Raw genomic sequence first — 23,348 nt, forward strand, 5'->3', positions numbered from 1 at the left:
ATTCTATGTATTAATAATTTAGGCAAATGTCAACAAATCATTTTTTTGCTATTTTGCAACAAACAAACAAATATAGAATAATGAAATGTCATTTTGATTTCCATAGTAACGCACGTATGTATTAATAATTTAGTTGCTAGGACCACCCATTAGCAACCAATAATAGTGGGTTGGATTACGGATTTCTTCTGAAATAACTTTTCATACAAAACTGAATTAACTGAAAATGAATTCAATTCTACTTAAAGATAGCTAAAATTATTAAAAGAATGCATTGGCATCGTGTTCTGATACATTCTAAAAGTTTTAAATGTCTAGCTAGTCGGGAAGTTAGTTAAAAATCGATTGCAAGATTTGTACTGGATAAACAACCACCGGACAAACAAGAATACGAGCTAAGAAAAACGTGGTAATAAAAGTCATGACAAGGGATGAATCCTTTTGTTGAATATTGAAAGGCTAGGAGGGTGATACAAAATTTGACGCTTTGTAGTGTTGAGACAAAGCGCCAAGACTTATTGCAAATAATCTCAATCAAAACTTTCAAATTTCTGTGACATAATTCATGGAATCTATAAATTCATTGTTTAAGATGCCTATCAGGATATCTCTCAGTGCCTCGCTGGGCCAATTTGACCCTGAATACAACAGAATTAAAAACTTTCTGGAATCACTATCGATAATAATAATTATTATTGTTATACAAAAACATTGATTTTTTTTTCCGACCGATCCTAATAAGATCATATGGTCCTCCACAGAGTGGAGGTTTGTATTAACAGATTTTGTTTTTACGAGAAATGGATGTCAGCCACTTGCTCAACCTTTTAGGTCCATATTCTGACTCTTTTGTGTTTGACAATTGACAATTTGTGTAGTTGCCAGACCCAGGATTCGAACCTGGGACCCACGACGCTATAGTCCGACGCTTATGCCGCGCGGCTATCGTGGGGCTACAAAAACATTGATAGTATTTTTTATTAATTCAAAATATTTGGTTAAATACCATTTATAATAATATACATATACCTAGGGTGTAATGTTTGGTGAAGCTCAACAGTACTATGTCAATGAAGTGAGAAGTGTGACGGGTGACAAACCTCTATGGGTTATATACACCAATTAGGAAAGGAAGAGGGCAGAAAGTAGAGTATTATAATGAAAACTGTAATTTTATAGGTGATCAAAGAGTTAATCCCGTTGGGACTTCAGAACTCTTCACAGTTAATTCTGGCAGGGTCGAGTGCGGGCGGGACGGGTGTCATGCTCAACTTGGATCCCGTTCAGCACCTCCTGCACTCCCAGCTCAACCTCAAACACATCCAAGTCAGGGGTGTGTCCGACTCGGGATGGTTCCTCGACAGAACTCCCTACAGGTTAGCACTATATTTTTTTATTTTATTTTTCTTTTACCAGTAGAATATTCAGTGTAACTCATCACTCCTCTTGCATTTGTTTTAGTCATGTCTAAGTTATCTATAACTACTACACCACATAATGGCTCTACCATAGGGTGTAGGTATTCAACAAACTTCCAGGTTTCAGAATTCGGCCAGTTGGAAAAATGTTCAGCGAAACCGATCAAAGGGGAATTAAATAAATTTGAATTTGGTTCAATGACGAATAATAGAATAAAGTATATCTTTGCACTAGAACATTCAAGCTGAAAAGTGCTTCGCGAGTGCTCAAACCACTTCTGAAGCCAAATTGTGTGTCATCCATGTCTTCTTCGCATTTTCGAAAAATCCTATTATGGATGATTTTTAATAAAACTTTTAACATGTGGCTCATCAAACTTATTGTTCTAAACTCGCTGCACTCCTTTGCATTCGCCGTTTTTGGTAGAGTGATGAATGATGCTTTCAACCAATCATCGGGAATTATGCCCATTTCGTAAATTTTATTAAACAAATCGATGAGAATTTGATCTTCTTCTAATAATTTTATCATTTCGTTGTAAATATTATCAGGGCCGACAGCTTTACCATTTTTAGAATTTCGTATTGCGTTTATTATTTCTGCCCTATTTTTGCATGGGGCTTGTTCACGTTCATTAAAAGTATAGCCAATAGGTCTCCTATCATCATCAAACAGATTTTCAATATATGTCTTCCAACAAATCAGCTTCGTTTCTATATCTAATATAATACGCCTATCTTCGTCTGTCAAGATAGTTGATGAGGTTCCTCTTGTAATTCCCAATGTTTCCTTTATCTTCTTGTGCATATTAAAGGAATTGTATTTTCGTTTGAGATTTTCAATTTCTTTGCATTGGTCGGACATCCATTCTTCTTTAGCTGTACGAATTTTACTTTTTATGGTATTATGAATTCTCCTACATTGAGTTTCATTTTTATTTTTCCATTTTCTTCTTTCGTCCATTAATGACAGAATCTCATCTGTCATCCATTTTTGCTTCTTAGCTGTTCTTTTATATTCTAATTGATTATTAGATATGGAGGAGAACACATCTTTTATCCTGTCCCACTTGTCTGTTATGTCAGAGGATGTAATGACTGAAGTTTTTATTTGTTCTATTTCTGTGTTCAGTGCACTTTTTACTTGTTGTTTGACTTTGGGATCTTTCAGTTGATTAATGTCAACACGTTGGGTTGCGCGTGGTTCCCTCAGTAATCTTTTTAATCTAATTTTTACTGTAGCTACAACAGGATTGTGGTCAGATGAGATGTCAGTACCTGGATAAGTTTTAGTAGATGTTACGCTATTTCTGTAACAATTGCGAATTAATATTATAGTCTATTTGATTTCTTACAATGTTATTGCCATCATCTTGTGGGGATTTCCATGTATACAATCGCCCTGTTCATACAATACATCCATACAACATACATACAACCATACTCTGTTCCTGGAAAAATTGTAGTAATCTTTCTCCTCGATAATTTCTTTGTCCTAGACCAAATTCTCCTACGAACTCTCCACTTTTATCTTTACCAATCTTTGCGTTGAAATCTCCTATAATCAAGGTAACTTCATTATCTTTCGTCGAATTTAGAATTTCATTTATCTGTTCATAGAATTCTTTTATAACATCGTCATCTTTGCCGGCAGTTGGAGCGTACACCTGTATTATATTAACATTACCCATCCACGATTTGAGTTGTAATAGCATTGGAACAGCACGGGAACAAAACTATTAACCGAATGTTGATATTTATATGTGTTTCATCGATTACGAGAAAGCATTCGATACTGTTAGGCATCCTAAACTTCTCGAACTCTTACAGGAGAAAGGCATCGATGCAAGAGACATTCAACTGATATCTAACTTATATTGGAATCAAACAGCGAATATTGAGATCGAAAACGAAATCAGTGGAGAGGTAAAAATTTGTCGCGGTGTAAGACAGGGGTATATATTGTCACCTCTGTTATTTAACATGTACTCAGAAGCTATTTTCAAGGAAGCCTTATAAGGTGAATCGGTGGGTATTATGGTTAATGGCAAACATATTAACAATATACGATATGCCGATGATACTGTGCTGATTGCTGATAGTTTAAAGAGTTTACAGCAACTGGTAGAAAAGGTTAATGAGGTCAGTAATTCTTATGGTTTAAAAATGAACCTCAAGAAAACAAAACTATTACTAGTATCAAAAATAGCGACACCAGACACCAACACAGATTTTGTCATTAACAGCGAACCAATCGAACGTGTGACCCATTATAAATATTTAGGTACATGGGTCAATGAGAAATGGGACCAGTCTCAAGAAATAAAAACTAGAATTGAGATCGCAAGGAGCGCCTTTCTCAAAATGAGACGCCTCCTTAGCAATCGAGATCTTAACCTAGGTCTGAGACTGCGTATGGCACATTGTTATGTTCTCTCAATTCTTTTCTATGGTATGGAAGTATGGACGCTAAACCAAGAGATGTCACGGAGACTTGAAGCTTTCGAGATGTGGCTATATAGACTGTCATGTTATATTAACTTGCCACACTAAGGAAAACAAGTTTTACGCTGGCAACACGGAGAAGGAGGCAAAAGCAAGATGGCGGTTGGCGACGGAAATGAGTTGCTGTTTTTTGGTGTTGTGATTGGCGAATTTGTACGGAGATAAATTAATAATCGATTAAGGAGACGACAGGCTGGTGACACGGGGCTTACGTGTGGGGACCTCGAGGCAGGACGGACGTGCTGCAGTGGGCTTTTTCGGTCCGCCCGAATTGGAGATGGCTTACCGACGTAAAGATAACGCCCGGACAAAGGCTCGCCGACGTCGGAATTTGGTTCCACCAAGGAGACCTGGATTATTGTAAGCTGTATCGTTCCATTTGTTCCATTATTTATTAATCCCCCTCGCGGGATTGTCAGAGTTTATTTTCTCGTTATTCAGGGTTTGATCCGTTAGCTGCAATTGTTCATTTTTCTAACCTGTAATTTACCTGTCAAACTTATCGACAATATATGACTTATATCTTGAACTCAACTTAAACTTTTATTTCGCTCCTAGACTCCCTAATTTATAGCCTTCTCAGATCTAGGGGCTGGCGCCCACCTTCCAGCATCCGTGCTGGGTATTATACATTGGTTTATCCTTTAGATATTTACGTTCCGGAGAAATGAAATTTGATAACGGCCGTTGGTACTCAAAAAACCCACGACCGGAAGGTAGTAGTCTTTTATACTGGCTAGCCGGCCTCTGTATATATCTCCTCTATAAACCTTGACACAAAACCTACGTTACAAGACGCATCCTCAAAATTCCTTGGACTGACCGGGTGACAAATGTTGAAGTTCGCAATCGAATGGAGAAGAACCGAGAAGTTCTACGTAGTATCAAAACCAGGAAACTACAGTCCCTCGGGCACATTATGAGAGGACAAAAATACAGCATTCCCCAACTTGTCATTCAGGGAAAGATCAATGAGAAGCATAGCAGAGGATGGCGCCGCATTTCGTGACTTAAGAACCTCCGTGATTGGTACTAGTGCAGCTCCACTGAACTGTTCCGGGTAGCAGACGACAAAGATAAGATTGCCTTGATGTTGGCCGACCTCCGCTAGGGGATGGCACAATAAGAAGAAGATATACCCATCAGGCATGTTAACATTGACATTTTGAAGAGGGAGCATTGAAGCATTGAAGCATTAACCATTCCTATATTAATTTATTTTCTTACCTATCTTACACAAAAAAATAACTATGAGGTGGTCCACGTGACCTCACCGTATCACTGAATTCAAATTAAATCACTCACAGCCAGCCGCAGGACTAAGATGTGAATTCCCACTTTTTAAAATAAAGCGTAGTTTTCCTTTACTGTCATGCAGCTTTTTGCACAGTGGGAGAATTGTTTAATGAAGAGTGTAATGAGTATCCAAAAGAAAACCAAAACATCATTTTCAGGAGTAATGTGAAATTAGGAAACATATTATTTCTTTGTAATGGTGGAAGGCAAGTGTTGTTTAATTTGTAACAATGTGACAATCAATGGTAGAGTGTCCAAGCCAGTTACCTTAGTTTTGGACTAGTAAGATCTTTAAATCCCTTGATTTACCTTAATATAGGATAAGCTTTTAGCTAATTTCGCACATACTTAACGCGGACACCATAGTAAAACAATCAAAGGCGTTTATCGGTCGGCTCATCGGTATTAAGTGGTATGCAGCAAATGAGGTGTGAGTTGATCGGTGTAGAACAGTTCGCAGCCAATGAGGTTCTTTAGGTTCAAATGCATATCTATGACCACAGCGAAAAACATCAAACCTCATTGCTTACATCCAATACGACACTATCCCTCCCATAGACTATAGATACATATAGACGCCACCCGTTGCATTGCTAAATGAAGCTACGTGCCGTGCATTTGGTTTGTGGGCGAGCGAACGCATTCGCCTATAAATGTTCGAGACCATAGACCATTTCGCTAGTGCTCGCCCAAAGTGCTCGCACTAGACGCTCAGAATTAAAATATAATTTTCTGTTTTTTTACGTTATATAGTACTTTTAAGCGGTCAAAATGCAACCAATTAGGTAAATATATCCATAATTTAAGTTATTTTAAAGAAACACTAGGTCACTGATATTGAAATAAATAATAATATACAAATAAATTGTCACGAACATGTATCAACTTACTTATGAAACGTAATACCATCTTCTTGCTTACCAGTACGGCTACCATATTTTAATACAACATGCAGAACCACCTTTCCTACTTAATTAACTAAAAATATTTACCACTGACTTTATGTTTAACACAAAAAATAGCAAATTTAGCAACACGAACAACACGCTACGTGAAGCGATTCAGCACGATTTACCGGCGATATTTTTGGAAACCAACTTAAAAATATGTAGACCTTTTATCTTACTCTAGCGCGTGTCGCAGAGATTATAAGGGTGCCGAATACTTTCTCACTCGCACTCATGCATCGTTTTTGTTCAGGCCTTGATCCCTCCATCTTTTTCGAGGTCGACCGGGTCTTCATTTACGTCTTCTCAAATATCTCAAATACTTTGATGCACTGTACAATGTGTACAGCTCGCTTGATTGTATCTCCATCACCGCCGTCAGTCATTGATAATTTCAATGATTCTGCGAAGCATGCTCTACTCAAATGAACCTAGCACCGATCCCATGTTTTTGGTTTTTGGTGCACGATCTTTTAAAAGACAGTCATGAATAAAATTATTGAAAGTGTCTTAAAGATTCTAAATTTGTTCCAATTATGCCATAAGATTCTTGCTTGTAAGTATAAACCAATTAACCTGTGTCCCTGATAACTATCTTATGAATCAGGAGTTGTTTGCTTGTAATTTACAAAATATATATTTAGATTATTTAGAATTCCGACTGATATGTCGGAGTGCTATATGTATTATTATGATATATTTTATCCAACTGACTGTCTTTTAGATAGGTATGGTTACATAATGTTGTTTAAATGTTGGAAAAGATCTTTATTTGACTACGTATTTTTCTTTACTATACGTGGTACAAATGAGGACTATGTCATGCTTGCCAGTCAGTGTCTCTGATGACTACCTAAGTCAGATCAAGATCAGCTTTTTGTTCTCCTAGGCCAGTGGTCACCAAATTGCAACCACAAATGATGACGTACGGGATAAAACATTGTAAGATAGAACAGTCAAAATGTCTTCAAATACAACCAACCAGCAAGTCAAAGATCTTAAATTGAACAGCTTTATCAATAGTTGTAGTGTTGACGAGTCTTGTGACATAAATGATACAGCACAAATTTTACTTTTTGGACGATGTATTTCATCTACAGGTCCTAAAGAAGAACTTTTAGGATTATTGCCACTCAAAGGTCAAACCCGAGGAGAGGATATTGCAAATGCTGTAATTAAGTGCATGGAAAAACATCATATTCCACTCGATACAATTGTGTCAATTTCAACAGAGTGAAAAGTATGACCAGTGTTAGAAAAGGGATTGTTGCTATTTTGAATCACTAGATACTTGCTTACCGTTGCAACATTCGTCAAGAAGCGCTTTGTGGGCAGACATTTCCAGAAGAAATTTGGTGATTAAGATTATCAACTCCATTATAGCTAAAGCTCTTAATAATCGCCGATTTAAAAACTTTTTAGTTGACATGGAGAGTGAGTATAACAAGGTAGGTACGTTGGTTATCAAGGGGAAACGTTTTAAAACGTTTCGCTTCCTGATTAACAGAAATTTAAGCATTTCTCCTTGAGAAGGGTGTTCACTATCCAGAAATAAGAGACGATCAGTTGATCCAAAAGTTTTATTTCTTGGTCGACGTTACGTCTCATCTAAATCAGCTTAATCGTTAACTTCAGGGGAAAGAAAACACAATTTTTTTATGTTAGAATAAGTTATTTCATTCGAAAAATTATCCCATTTTTCTCAAGATTTCGAAAGAGAATCTTTGATTCACTTTCTATGCCTGCTGAAACAACGCCAAGAAAATAATTCTGATATTGACATTTGCAATTTCAAAACAACAATTTTAAATATGAGGGAAGCTTTTCTCAACAGGTTTCAGGAATTCAGAAACAGCAAAGTGACGTTAGTCTTTGTTAAAAAAAACCTACCGATTTTCACGACCTGTCAAATAGTACCATACAACATCGCGTCTCGCTTCCATGCACGTGTACAGGTGACATTAGTTAATTTAGATGAATGTTGACTAAATACTTAGTAATATAGAGCTTACTTAGCACACATGGTGAAGTTTCTTGTACCATTTATGATTTTGTATAATAATTATGTTCATAATAGTGTAAATAAATTTATAATATTGAATTGAATTGAATTGAATTATTATCAATATAATGTATAATTACAAATTGGAATCATTCTATTAGATTTGTTAACAATAAAAAATGTCTCGTTTACAATGGTTTTCAGCCCCAACACGCTCCCCGCAGTGGATGCTATCAAAAAAGGTCACGTTCTTTGGCAGGGCTCATTACCGAAACGCTGTGTCGATGTCTACCGACAGGAACCCTGGAGATGCTATTTCGGATACAGACTCTACCCAACAATCAAAGGTACTTACTTCATTACTTCAGAGTATTATTACAAATAAAATAAAAATCTCACCTATTTTTTATTTACAACAATAGGGGAAGAGCTACAATTATTGGCCAGTTAAGGATTTTTCCAACTTTGTTATTTTTTTGTGGAACTGTATCATTAGGAAGGTGAAATAAAAAAATATTATTTGTTAAATTGTTTATTTGTTTATAATAATCATTTATCAGAACATTTAAAAAAATATATTTTACATCATAAAAAAAATAATCAAAAAAAAACGCAGAAATCTACAATTATTGGCCACTTTTTTCAATTATTGGTCACCAAAAGATGCAATTATTGGCCACCCCGAAATTGCTGTAATAACATTATTTAAACAAAAATTAAAAAACAGTTTACGTAATATTATGATCACACATCATTATTAAGTGTTCAATCAAGTACTTAATGCAACTTTATCGTCATTTTATTAGACATACGTAACATATTACTTAGAAATACAAAGAACACATTCACATTGAGTTACAGTGAGATAGGCATATTTAATTAAATACGTAGAGCTTGTTGGAAATTGATTTCAAAAATTCAAAAGAGATCTTATACCTAGCTAATAGAAGTTAACAAACATCTTGACGTAGCATAAAGGATAAATGAGAATCATTGAAGTTTTCTCACAGTCGGAACAGCATACAAAACTTTTCAGTAGAGGATTTTTGCGGAAGGAATTTTAGTGTGCTTCTTGGTATTTCAAATCTTCTTGTTACTGAACGCAAAGACTCTTCACTATGGTCATTCATATACTCTATTGCTTCTTTTATTCTTCAGTTCTTGACTATATTTCATTCGTTTATTTTGATGCATTTTTATTCTGGAACAATCAAGAAAAAAGTTTCTATTATCGGCCATCAAAACTACAATTATGGGCCAGGTGGCCAACATTTATCTACGAATGTCGGAGAAATATAATAAAAACAAAGATGATTAATAATACTGTTAAAACACTATTCAACTAATAAAAATATATGTAATACTTTACTAATTAGTCACATATTCTATTATTAGCAAGGCCGGCCGATAAAGGAAAATCGACATATTTTGGAATCAGTTATTGGCCACCATCATAATATACCTACCCACCTATTTTTTCCAAAATATATGTCTAATGATGTATACATAAATCAAATGCATATATTATAATTGTCAATTGGATTAGCATTTTGTATGATATTAAATGTTAAACATACCTTTTAACAGAAGTCATGTCCTTGTACAATTTACAACAAATCGCACTTATTTCACGGTTTCGCTCGAACTGTCAGATACAAATGCGGTTTTGAGGTTGTTTTATAATGCTAAAAGTAACAATTATCTGTTTTACCAACGGAGGAACAATTGACGAGATTTTTTAATAACTTAACAGATGGCAATGTTGATTTAATATCTTAAAAAACTAGATTTTATCTGCAAGTGGCCAATAATTGAAGCTGGCCCATAATAGTAGCTCTTACCTAATTATAGATAATAATATAATTTTGTTATCTCCGCGGAATCTATTCTTAAATGTTGTGTTATTTCTTCTTCAATTTACTGTCCCTAAATAACCCATGATGTACCTTCCCGCACTGAACTGGACTGCAGTGGCGGTAGTCGACAACTATTTACACTTTTCTACTGTTTAATAACACCTGATCTATTTCTTTTTATATAATTCTGTTTTAATAGTATTTCTTTGTTTTTAAATATCATGTTGTGAACATCTTAAGGCGATACTTCAGTGAAACGGTAAATAATTTTCAATTATATGCGCAATGAAATTTTGGACTCGCTGCAGTCTGAGAGCGAACATCGAGGTGTCAATACGTCATTTTGTTTTTTTGTTTTGTGATGGCGACGGGGGTATTAATTCTTAAATCGTGTAAAGATGACTAAAAACATTACCCATTTACTTTAAAAAGAAAACATATCAATGAATATATTATTATTGTTACTAATAGAACAATAAACAGAACATTAAATGGAGGCATGTTGGATTTATAAGACAAATTATATTTCGGTCGGCATGCGTCATTTGCACCCGCGACCCGCAATCCGCGCATTGCCTAGCCACGATCCTTTTAGACCATGCCTCAACTGAGGTATAGCCTTAAATTAATAATATTTTGTAATGTTCACTATAATATGTAAATAAAATTTGAATTTACGCCAAATGCATATTTTAAAAAACGCAAACGCAACGCAAAAAAACGGTACAAGTCGGTTATGTGGAATACAGCGGCAAACACATTTTGAAAATAGCCGATATAGTGGATTATTTATTAGGATAACCTAACCAAACCAAACCTAACCTAACCTAATCTAAACTAACAAATAATCCAGCATATAGGGTATTTTCAAAATGTGTTTTCCACTGTATTCCACATAACCGACTAGACCCAAAAAAACATTAAGTTTGCAATGCTGGATGCTTTATTCTGTTCAGTTACTTGCTATTTACATCATTCCAAAAGGCCGTTTTCGCCAATCAAAGAACAGAACAGAAGAAAAATATATTCAGAAAAGGAAATGAACCAAAATAAAAATGTAACTGAACAATAAATTAAAGGATATATGTGTGGGGCAGCCCCGCTGTTTGTATTCCAGTGGCTGTTCGACGAAGCGCAGATGACGGCGGACAACGTGGGTTCCCCCTCGACCCCCCAGCAGTGGGATTACATCCACCGGATGGGCAACGCCCTGCGCGCCTCCTTCGCCAATGTGTCTGCCGTCTTTGCACCTTCCTGCGTCTCGCACTCCGTCCTCACCACGCGTCACTGGCTGCAGGTTAAAGTGGACCGAGTCTCCGTGGCCGACGCTCTGCACTGCTGGGATGCTGACACGGCCAGAAGACGCAACAGGTCATTCAGCTCTCCGTTTTATTAATTTTTCCTTTCACCCATTGATTACCGAGCTGGTAATGTCAAACTTTTTGTTTTTATTTATTTAGCTCAGCCAACAGGATCAATGACAGAATATAAGAATAAAATAATATGTGATGGTCCTAATAAATCAAATTAAATTAGGTCAAATATAGGTGCAACTGTAAAGAATATAATAATTGGAGAGTTATTGTAAATGGTTAAAAAAGAAAGAAAAACACATCAGCAGTAAATAGAAAATAGAAAAAAAAATTCAATGAAACAGTAGTCGTCCAGATACAATTTAATCATGGATTTTGGAGCAACTTAATTTGAAAGAGGCAAGAGAACAGAATGGATCCACTCGACCAGTGTAAAGATTTAAGGTTCTGCAGAGTCGAGCCACCGGAAAATTGTAACCAAGATTGGTTTCATATGTGAGAATGTATAGGAATAAAAATATGTGAGGAGAGTACATTAACTAGACAAATATTCCACCAAATCGTTCATGGTAGCAGATGATAAACTAAAAATCGCCCGATGATGGCTGATCTACGATAAAGAATGACACAAAAAGAAGAAAAGGAAGCTTTCTCATTAATTTTTTTTATTTATAAAATGGTGTAGATTAAAAACTGATATTACGATTGCAGTAGCTACTAATAAAAGACGTGTTTATCTCAGTGCAGCACTGACAAATTATTCTCAGACTACAAAAGTGTGATGTTACCTACAAATTAATCTTCAATGTGAAATGACTTATAACTAATTTAATCATTACCTTTAGTAACATTTTTTTTAGCTTAATTTTCATCTAGTGTTTTAACACATTAAATTTAATATGTAACCCCTCATTATGAGAAAATTATAGAATAATAAAATTAATTAATCGTACCTTGAGACGCCTATCGACATCTCTGACTACAAATGCAAAAGTAAAAGTCTGTTTCAGGCAATCGGAAATACATATTATTTATACAATATTATAAGCGAATCCATGTATTACTTTCGCAAAACTGAGGTAATCAGATTTTCTTAAATATCATATACCTAACCTAACCATTGCAATTATTGTACTTCATTCAAAACTCTCTCACAGATTAAAACGGACCAATACTTAAGGCCTTCTGATTTTTTTGCTTTACTTGTGTCTATAAATTATTGAAAGTCAACCGAAAGTGAATTATAAAATTGCATTGCTCACGTTCACAGAAATCAATCTAAGAACAGCGGCGGGGGCGTTCCGGCGAGACATCTCATCCGATCGGGAAGAAGGAGAACAGCAGCTCTAACTGACTACTCTCAAGATGTTCCACAAAATGTCCGACCCAAAAGTAAACAACTTTTTTTCACTTCACATAATGTCGCCGGTCCAAGGTTCGAATCCTGGGTCTGGCAAACACAGTGAGATCTCGACTTTCGGCGGGGTTCCGTTCCGCCACCTACTTTGTAAGTAGAAATTCATTATAACAGGCAAGTGCTTACTGAATGAGGCGGCATACCTTCAGAGATCTATCGGCGTCTGAGTCCATACTTTCAATTTTTTGAATTGCATCATTGATTTAAACTTTAGAGCCATGTCTTTCAGGACAAATTTTTTGGGTGGTACTTTATGTTCATCTAGTTCTTTTAGTGCTATTATATTTTAAAAGCTGTCTTTTTCATCACAATACATATTTCTTTACTTCTGGTTTGACTGGAAACAGTTGTTGTCCAATCAAACAAGTCTTAAAAAAGGCATTGTGATTGTGTCCATGCCTTTTATTCCAACAATAATGTAGCTGTAAAGTAGACTTCGAATTCCCTTGAAGCCTCTTGGATTTTTTGAATCATAAATAAAAACATTAAAACATTATTTTTCAATTTCTGGTAAGAATAATCCTGACAAGAAAATGTTGTATAAAGACTTCAAAATGTGCTCGTAAATGCAAAGTATTAGCAGACAATGTTTAAAAACTTCTCAGAAATTAGCGACATAAACAAACAGAGACAATACATAGCTGACCTTAAAGAAGAGAGTACTTCTGAAGGAACCTGTACTCGAGGACTATCTCGATGAAAGTTGACAAAGAAATATTTCATGATTAAAATTCAGGTTTGCCATGATTTTTTCTAGGCGTATTCAATATTTCCAGCGCATTTGTATGTTGTTTCATTAATCATCCAATATTGTAACTAGAGACCAACTTGGACGTCATACTATCACCGGCCGTCTTCGCGCTTAGGCGGAGATGGCAGACCGTAATAATATCATGGCCAAAAAGCGGGTGGGGGGGACAGAAACGCACGGTGTATGCTGTTTATGCTGGTTTATTATAAGTTCTAAGTCAAGCAATTTAGGAAGTCAATGATGCTGATGGCCACGGCAGTCGGTGTACGGCTTGGCTGTATTGTAGGTACGCCGCTAGCTTGAGGGTGATGTGCGAATAGTCAAAATGGCGGACGCGGCAATATGGCGCTCTGTACTGTGGTACGCGAGAGAGATGTTGGCTGTAGGACGTCCGAGGCCAGAAGAACACATTCCGCGCGCATCAAAAGTCTGGGATCCGCGGCGTCATGGCGCTGTTGTTAGTGTCGGTTGCTAACCTCCCTGTTTTTCCGACGGATTTCTTTGTTTCGTGGCGGCACTGTTTCGAGCGGCCGTTTTCAGTAGCTTGTGTCAAGTCTGTTTGAATTTTGGCGGGGGCGCAGACGAATTTAAAGTTATGAAATTTCAGCGGAGGTAGGCTCCGCTTCTTGAGTGTCGCGAGAGCTGCGAAGAGTTGACGTAGGCTGTGGTGTTTTAGGAAAGTTGATGGTTCGGTCCGCCCTTTGAGGTGGTCTCATGTGGGAGACCTTCAACTGGTATCAATACTCCTCGGATAAAAAGATCAGCTTTATCAAGAGAACAGATAAGAACCAACATTTTGTCATTGTCAGAAAAGAGCCACTTAAGAAATACCTCTCTCATGATTTGAATTTGCAAAACATGTATGCTTTGTATAATGAAGATTGCATTAATGAAGGATATTATCCTGACAAAATGTAGTATTAAACTATTACAGGGATGTTTTTAATAAAGATTTCAATTTCTTTTTTCATACTCCAAGAAAAGATCAATGTGATATATTGTGCTTTAAATTTGAAAATAACAGCGCAGAACAAAAAACTATTTGTCAACGAGGCTATGATTTCAATTTACTTCATAAGAAATCTACTCGAAATTATAAAATTTTATCGAAGAGAAGGCGATAAACAATGTGTGTCATCTCTTTGAGTTTGACATGGAAGCTGCCCGCTATTACCCTTCCACAGTTACAAAGGCAGTTTTCTATAAACGTAGGTTAGCTGTTTACAATTTGACTGTATACAACGTAAATTCAAGAAGAGCTTCAAATTATATGTGGCACGAGGGTGTATTGAAATAGCCTCCTGCATGTTCAAGCATTTAAAAATGATAGCTGATAGTCGTTCTGTTACATTGTTTTCTGACTCAAGGAGGGGTAACAAAGTATAAATATTAACATGGTGACTATGTTGCTCCATGCTGTTCGGGTATTAGACATACCGTTTTTTTGAGCCGGGTCATTCTGTTATGTTAAGTGTGACTCGGTGCATGCATACATTGAAAGATAAGTAAAAGGAATCAATATTTATGATCCTGCAGGATGGTATACAGTAGTATAATTAACATCTAAACAGAGGAAATAATGATGTTTATGAGTTGAACTTCAGTGAAATGCAGAATAAATATATAAAAACAAAACAGTCGATAATACGAGGGTGGGTCAATAATTCCTTAGAAAAAAGCATTAAAACAGTTTTTATTTTTGTATTTTTTTTTATTTCTCAACATAATCTCCTTGAAGCTCAATACACTTGGTTAGACGTTTCTCAATTTTTTTTAAACCGTCAGAAAAATAAGTTTTCGGAAGGTCCTCAAAATAAGCATTTGTCCGATCGATGACTTCTTCATTTGAAAAAAAACGTTGTCCACTTAGCCATTTTTTTAAGTTTGGGAAAAGGAAAAAGTCACTGGGGGCTAAATCTGGCGAATACAGTGGGTGGTCGACCAATTCGAACTTCAATTCTTCAATTTTAGCCATTTATCGTAAACATGTGTGAACACGGGCATTGTCCTGATGAAAGAGGATTTTTTTCCTGTTTAAATGAGGCCGTTTTTCTTCAATTTCGTTTTTTAGCTGGTCCAATAAAAATGCATAATAATCCCCTGTTATTGTTTTTCCTTTTTCCAAATAGTCAACGAAAATAATTCCACGTGCATCCCAAAATACAGTAGCCATAACCTTACCAGCTGATTTTACGGTTTTCGCCTTCTTTGGACATGGTTCGCCTTTCGCAATCCACTGCTTTGACTGTTCTTTCGTCTCGGGAGTATAGTGGTGTATCCATGTTTCATCTACAGTCACAAAGCGACGAAAAAATTCATCCGGATTGCGTTGCATGAGCGACAACAGGGCTTTAGAGGCCACCACCCTATTGCGTTTATTGTCGACTGTGAGCAAACGCGGCACCCATCTTGCAGAAACTTTTTTCATGCCCAATTTGTCATGTAAAATAGAAATGACGCTACCTTTTGAGATCCCTGTAACCTCAATTATCTCACTCAACTTTAATCTTCCGTCACTTAACACCATATCGTGGATTTTATTGATCATTTCTGGTGTAGTCACCTCTACAGGACGTCCTGAGCGTGGTTCATCCTTTGTTGATGTACGACCACGTTTAAATTCATTTAACCAGTTATAAATAGTTGCAAGTGAAGGAGCAGATATGCCGTGAACTAAATCCAACTCATTTTTTTATTTCCTTTGCTGTTAACCCTTTTATATTAAAATGTTTAATAACAGCTCTAAACTCAATTTTCTCCATTTTTGTAAACAAGCAAAATTTTTTTTTAAATGTACGAAAATAAAAAACAACAACCCGACCAATCTGATTGAAACTTCGCAGCATACTGAATCGGTAGTGCCGCTGCATGAAAACAAACCGCTTACAGTACTAGTAGCGCCACCTGTCGGCTTTTCTAAGGACTTATTGACCCACCCTCGTAATAGAAAGCAAATTAATTGGCTGAAGATTGTCCACTTTCAGAAGAAAAAAATAATTTTATTTTAAGTATAATTACGATGATGATATTTTTCAATCATTTTGCATAGTACGAAAAGGTGCACATAGATCGTCACAATTGTTTAAGTTAAATCCAGCATACACTGCATCCCTCAAAATTAAAAAAGAAAAACTTAAGGATTTGCTAGAGTTATGTAATTCTGGTATAACAAAAGAACAATATCCCACATTCTGCAGATGCCTTGAAGGCGAAGAAACTATCAGAGTTGAATATTATGAGGATGAAAATATTTAGGTTTCTTTTTTCCTTCCTCTATTTTAGCACATCATAGTTCATTTATTTAAGTAAATAAACAAATTTTATACTTTGTGCGAGTTTCAAAATAAATAGAGTTAATTATTAGTGTTTCATTCAGCTTCACAGACCTTTTTTAAATTTCATTTGAATAAACGATACCTCATAGAAATAACTAATATTATATCTAAAAACAATAAAACATCGCTTAAAAGGCTCTTAGTTTCAGAATAATTAACTGTTAGTAGAAATAAAACTTGTTTTTGCTCTCCTGTAAACATGAAAAATGGACAAACGCTATTATGATACTAAGCCTTTGTAATATTAGTAAGAATGCAGTTTGTATTAATTGTTTGTTATTATGTTATTTCAGAGTTAGGAGATGACAACAAGGAGTTGAAACGAAACAAAGAACCTACGAATCGGCAAAATAATGAACCGAAAAATTCGCGAAAAAATGTTCACAACCTTCGGAGAAATCCGAATGGGAGAACGGAGAAAGCGTTCCGGGAAAATAGAAAAATGCCGAATGACCGAGAACGCTTCAGGCAGCGTAAGCGCGGTCACAAAAGGAGGAAGGGAGCGAAATGCGACTCTCTCAGCCAGAACGGACGGCGGCACAGCAGGAACCGCACGCCACCCCGCCTCCGTACTCTTCCCGAGAAGGTTGTTAGGCCTCAAAGGTCTCTTATCAGGTATCCCATCAAGCTTCAGCTTTAATAGTGAAGAAAAAGTAATGAATTATCCATTGAGTTCTGCGATTCTATAATTATGATCTTAATAATATGTAACGGGTTAAAATGAAAAGGTAGCGAGTAGGTACCTACCTGCCATATCAGGAGGCATATTACGCTGACCCGCTTGCTAGGATAGGGTTTCAAATGTCAGAATCCCAAATCATGAGATCCTGCTCGATTATTATGTCAATTTTTAAAATTATTTTTGTGATTTTCATTCATAAGTTGTGTATACAACACCAGTGGACCTCAACCGCCCCGGGAACCTTTGTCAGCCCGAACACCCACGAGGGGACTCTCTGACCGCCTTCAACGCCCAAGCCCCTACTCTACCTGAGTTCCATTATCTCATTTAGTAGATCGACTGACCCGAGAGAAATCTATTACCAAAGATTTCAGAGCGATAGGGTAGTGGGCGGAACTTTTGCTGAGACATATTTAATGTACCTAGTTACTTATTATTAGTATGTATTTAGGGCACGGGTTCTCGACCTCAGCCAAAGTTGCATACCTAACAATGCATTTTTAATAGGGTGAAGAAAACACATAAAAAATAATCAGAAAAATAAATAAACTTTTACATGAGTATGGGTTATCATTGGTTATCATTCATTACATGCTTATTCACTTTACTAGTTTCTACAGTAAAACCTCGTTAATACGAATTCCATGGGACTGAAAATCGAAAAAAAATTCGAATTACGAATTATGAAATGTATGGGGGAAAAATATTAAAAAAAAAAATTTTTGGTTTTCATTAATTTTGTTTCCGATCATAGATGTGCCTACCGAATTGGGTCATAAAATGTCGAGATTATTTTTATTACCTTCTTAAAATAAGTAATTTTTGATTTTTTAAGAAAAGTCTGTCACAATTTTCAATGACTGGCTTATGAAATAGTGTAATTTATTGCGATTTATTGAATATTTTTGTATGCCAGGGACTCTGAAATCATTTCGAATTACGAAATTCGAATTAAAGGTATGGTTCTCTTTACCTTTTTTTTCGGGAAAATTTAGAATTACGGCGAATTTCGAATTACCAGTGTTCTTACTACTTGCTGTCAAACATTACCTACACTTATTTTTTATTTATTTCCTTGATAACTGACTGTTTGTGAATATATTGCGCATTGCACTTTTATTGATTTTATAGATACCAAGTATTCGGCAACCCAGCAGAGGTTGCAACCCGAGGGTTTGAAACTTGCGATCTAGTGTAAAAGTGATTGAATGATTCAACGGATATCGGTTTGCAGGAAATGGAAGGGCAAGGGGAAGGAGGCGTGCTCTCACCGTCACATGGAGCGCTGCAGTTGGCCGCAGTGCAACCGCTCCTGCCCGCTGCTGCTGGATCCGTTCACCGGGGAGGAGGTGCGTTTCGTAGACATGCTCAAAAGCTTCGGCCTGGAAATGGACAGTGTGGCGGCAGCCCTCGGCGTGGACATGCACACTCTGGACAACATGGACCACGCCACCCTCTTGAATCTCCTCACCCAGCAGACCAACTGACTCCGACCCAAAGTTTTTCACAAAATTGATGCTGTTTAATTCAGCGGATGACATTTCAATACTTTGATGTGACATTCTCTCTTACTCTCAGTATCGGTCACATCAGGTAATGTGCCAAAATCATGGCTTTTGACCATAGAACAACAAAAGTATAGTATGGCTATTATTGGGTACAGTAAAGTTGTGAAGCTATTCAATGGTACTACATAATAATAATTTATATTGTGTTATCAATCTCTAGGTAATACTATAATAAATTGCTATCGAACAACTAGAGGTATATATTATACTTCTTAAGATGTATAAAGAATTTACTGAAAACGCTTGGAAAATTAGCGCAAAAATTGATGAACACCAAAAAACATTAGGCGTGTCTCACTGCATTAAAAGCTGGCTTCACAATTTTTATAAATACATTACATACATATTCATTCTCTACTTATATTAGTCCATGATGTTCATTACCCTTATCTCGTAAATGTATAATATGTAACCAAACTTAATTGTTGTCCTGGTCAAAGTCAAATACAAGACACCGACTGCTCCGTGACAGACGTATGCGGGCGCTGTGATCAATGATCGATGACTAACATAAGGTTTTAACGTATAATTAACCCAACCTAATCGTTTTGATACAAAAGTCAGCGTAATGGACATGTAAGCTGGCGAAATCAAAAATCGTTTTAGCGGTTGTCAGAATAACTGTTGAACTTTATTTACCGAGTCGACATGTGAAGTCGGCAACACGCAAAACATTTCATGAATGAAGGAATGTCCCTTTTTTCATATTTAAATTTAATTTTTACATAAAGGAAACTTTACAAATTACACATTTAGGGCGTTTCCAGCAACTGTGAAAGAATACAGAAAAAAGTACTTGTGCAATATCCTTGTGCGAAGGGAAAGGGGGAGATATTTAAAATCACAAATTTTTGGACAACTTTGTATGAAAACTTGCATGTTTCTGTGTGAAATTTAGTAATTCAGAGGGTTGATTCAAATCATATTTAACATTATACATATTTACACATATTTACATTAACAGAGCATTAACTGGACTTTGTATTTTTAAGACTTATCGCCCTTTTGTTTGCACACATACCCGTAGATATTATCATTCCCTGTCGGCAAAATCTGACCAAATTCAGTTATGGTTGTGTATGTCAAATTGTTTAGTAATAGTTTTAGTTGCTTTACATAAAATACAATATCCTCAGAAGAATATTTAAATCTTAAATAATAAATAAAGATCAAAAATATTTAGAAATTCAAATTTAATAATCTTTATTGAACATAACATAATTTTTAGGCAACACCACTAAAAAACATATTTAAAAAAAATACGGTGCCCGGGTTTAGCGCGAATCCAGTGGATGCGGTTCACGCTAATGTGCTTTACAAATTGAACCACGTATGTCCAATCCAATTACGATGAAATTAATTTTTTTTTACATACCTACCTTAAGCTTTGAAAAATAATCATTAATTCTAAATATTTGAAAAGAGGCATTTTATTTATCCCTTAACGATAAGCGACCGAAATTGGGCGTTTAGTGATTAGCAACACTGCTAAATATTGGCAGAATTGAGAAACATAAGAGAATACTATATATTCTCAAATTGTGTTGTATTATACAATATACAGATTCACTATTTATTGGCAGCGGTACTTGCCTAGATAAGTAGGTCTAAATAACTGGCGCTTAGTGAGTTTTTTCTGAAAGGAGACAATTTGTATTATAACTGCATGCAAAATTTATGTGCAGGGAAACAGCACATTCCAGCTCACCTTGTATACCTACCGTTTTAAATTAAGTTATCTAATATTATTTATAAAACTATTTTTATTATAAAATGATCTACCTCATTCTTAGATTTGTAAGTATTCATGTACATTTTTAACTGTTAATACTTTATTTAAAAATAAATTTAGTTCCTTACGATAGAAAATTTTGTTCTTTATTTTAATTGAAATTTCCTACAAAATTATTGTGTGTATTTACCATCTACTTCTATGAAGGGCTTTTTTTGTGCACCTTTTTTCATGATATTTTTAACTTTTCAAAAGCAATTAGACGAAACAATGTTCGCGCTTACATAGTATAAGCTAATTTTCCTGAATCATCTCATATGAAAAGACATATCTGAAAAACTATCGCATTTGATATATGTGTTACACCGAATCTGCGAAATTAACTATTACATGAAATGCGCAAAATTTTGGCTAATTCATGTAATAGTCAAGCCTGTTGCCTTATTCATGAATTAGGTAAATTTTCTGCTGAGTACATGAATTCGCCAGAGTATGGAATTCTTGAACTGTCAACATGACAGAAGAAAAAGTAAATTTAATACGGATGGTTTTATTAGTTATAATTGGACATAATATAAGGTAAATGTACCAGTAGTTGACCATGTACCAGTAGTTGACCTTTTTTCAATAAAATGCCCAAAATAAGAAACGTAGACACGGGATTGCTCTAAATTGTAAAGTTGAGACAAGTGAAGCCATCTGTGGTCGGATTGAAGAACTTACACATCACCATATGTCATAGGAGCGTCATAGCAGCTATTTGAAAACAACACATCACGCCGTAAGCATTTTATTTTTAATTTCTTAAGTAAATTGTTAAGGATATCAGTGTATGTAAGCATATGGCAATTTAATATTTTTAACTTCATAATATCAAGTTAATGGATTACGGGCAGTCATAATATTGAAGTATCTATATCATTTGTAATTTTTAAGTTATATTTACAAGGAAGCAAGTTTATGTGGGGGTCAACTACTCAAACTTTTTTTAATACTTTTTCAGTAGTTGACCAGGGTGGTCAACTACTAGATAAATTAAATAAAATTATTTCACTTAGTTTTGAACAATTTTTACATTCATAAGTATGGAACGATGATTATTTATTAATTAGAAGTGTCTAGGGTGGTTCTCTCCAGTAGATGACCTAGGCGTATTTTTTCTTCGGAAAACAAAAATTTCTTGAATTATAGCCCTGAATATATAGAAACTGAATGAAGCAGGCCAACAATAGCCGACAACCTACGAGAAATAGCGACGCGATAAAAAAAAATGCAGGGCATCACGGAGGATTTACTTTGGTCATTATAACGTACCCATATAATTAATAATGTTAACGTTAGTTTTGCCGCAAATTGTTTATCAGCCTACCTCACCATACTTTTTTATATAACCTGCCTGCTTCACCATACTTTCATATAACCTGCCGCCCCTAGGGGAGCAGGGTCTTAGCCAAAAAAAGAATAGAGACAGTGTACCAGCAGGTAAATGCCGACGATAAAGAATGCATAACATAGTAACAGGGAGTGTCGGTGGGGCTGTCACACCAACGACAGTCCTCTACAAGTACAAAAGAATTCCTCAAGAAATTTCCGAAAATGTGGACTTTGTCCATGGAGCCCTTAAGCTGTAACAGTACCAGGAGAATCGTAAAGTGTGCCTTCAATGGTTACATCAGAGAAACCCAAGCGGTATTTAGAGAGAGTTCCTGAGTAAAAACATTGATGAGGAAAATCTTGAATCATTCCGCAAAAACAACGAACCTGATAAAGATGATAAGTCACTGTTCGCACTGTAACGAAAAGTAAAAAATGAGTTGGAAAATATCACTCCACCTGACCCGGCCAGACTGATCGATGAGGCATTGCAAGAAGAGGAATCCGATGATATGATGTCTTTGGCCGCCTGGAATACTATATTTATTATGATGTTTCATCTCCAATCGCTAGGGCACCTGTGGCTGGTGTAACGACTTGTGATGGTGATTCGTCTCCAATCGCCAGTGCACCCAAGGCTGGTATAAGGATTTGTAATGATACTTCGTCTCCAATCGCCAGTGAACCCGTGGCTGGTCCATCAAATATTCGTAGTCCATTCAAGAGACATTTTTTCTTCCCCGGTGAAGGGGAAGAAAAATTCAAGAAGAAAGCAAAAAAGGGAAAAAAACCCCACCCCACTTGCCAGGAGTATTTCCTAAACAAAAAGAGGAAGAAAAAAGAAATGGAACGGTTGAAAAAAGAACGAGCTGCAGAGAGGCAAAGAAAGAAAAAACTAAATGAGCAAGCAAAGAAAGAAAAAAAATGGGGGAATTGAAAGCAGTCAAGAAGAAAATGCGTTTTTCTTCTGAGTTTTCTAACCCAAGTGTTGACATTTCAGACTCAGCGGAGAGTGAATGGCATAAGTCTAGTGATGAAAGCTTTAAGCCTAAAACTAGATGGCTGCCCGTTATGAAAGTCATTAATGAACATTATATTATAATACTTCCCGGGGAAAATCGTCCATATTTCTTAAGTAAAAGCTACTATTTC

The 23,348-nt window shown here is 35.9% G+C and overlaps 1 protein-coding gene across 1 annotated transcript in view; it reads left to right on the top strand.

Moving 5' to 3' along the window:
• LOC147075987 (palmitoleoyl-protein carboxylesterase NOTUM-like) overlaps positions 1–20,892 on the top strand; it is a 40,746-nt gene extending 19,854 nt beyond the window's left edge. The window contains exons 5-10 of the mRNA XM_085941820.1: positions 1,180–1,376; positions 8,373–8,515; positions 11,122–11,395; positions 12,608–12,729; positions 17,134–17,455; positions 18,757–20,892. Coding sequence (XP_085797946.1) covers positions 1,180–1,376; positions 8,373–8,515; positions 11,122–11,395; positions 12,608–12,729; positions 17,134–17,455; positions 18,757–19,009 — 1,311 coding nt within the window. The 3' untranslated portion in view covers positions 19,010–20,892. The remainder of the gene's footprint in view (positions 1–1,179; positions 1,377–8,372; positions 8,516–11,121; positions 11,396–12,607; positions 12,730–17,133; positions 17,456–18,756) is intronic.
• The last annotated feature ends 2,456 nt before the right edge of the window (positions 20,893–23,348 follow it).

Source organism: Rhyacophila brunnea, unplaced genomic scaffold, assembly GCF_057557595.1.
Source record: "Rhyacophila brunnea isolate RB1 unplaced genomic scaffold, BYU_Rbru_1.0 scaffold_14, whole genome shotgun sequence".
NCBI classification, from domain to species: Eukaryota; Metazoa; Arthropoda; class Insecta; order Trichoptera; family Rhyacophilidae; genus Rhyacophila; species Rhyacophila brunnea.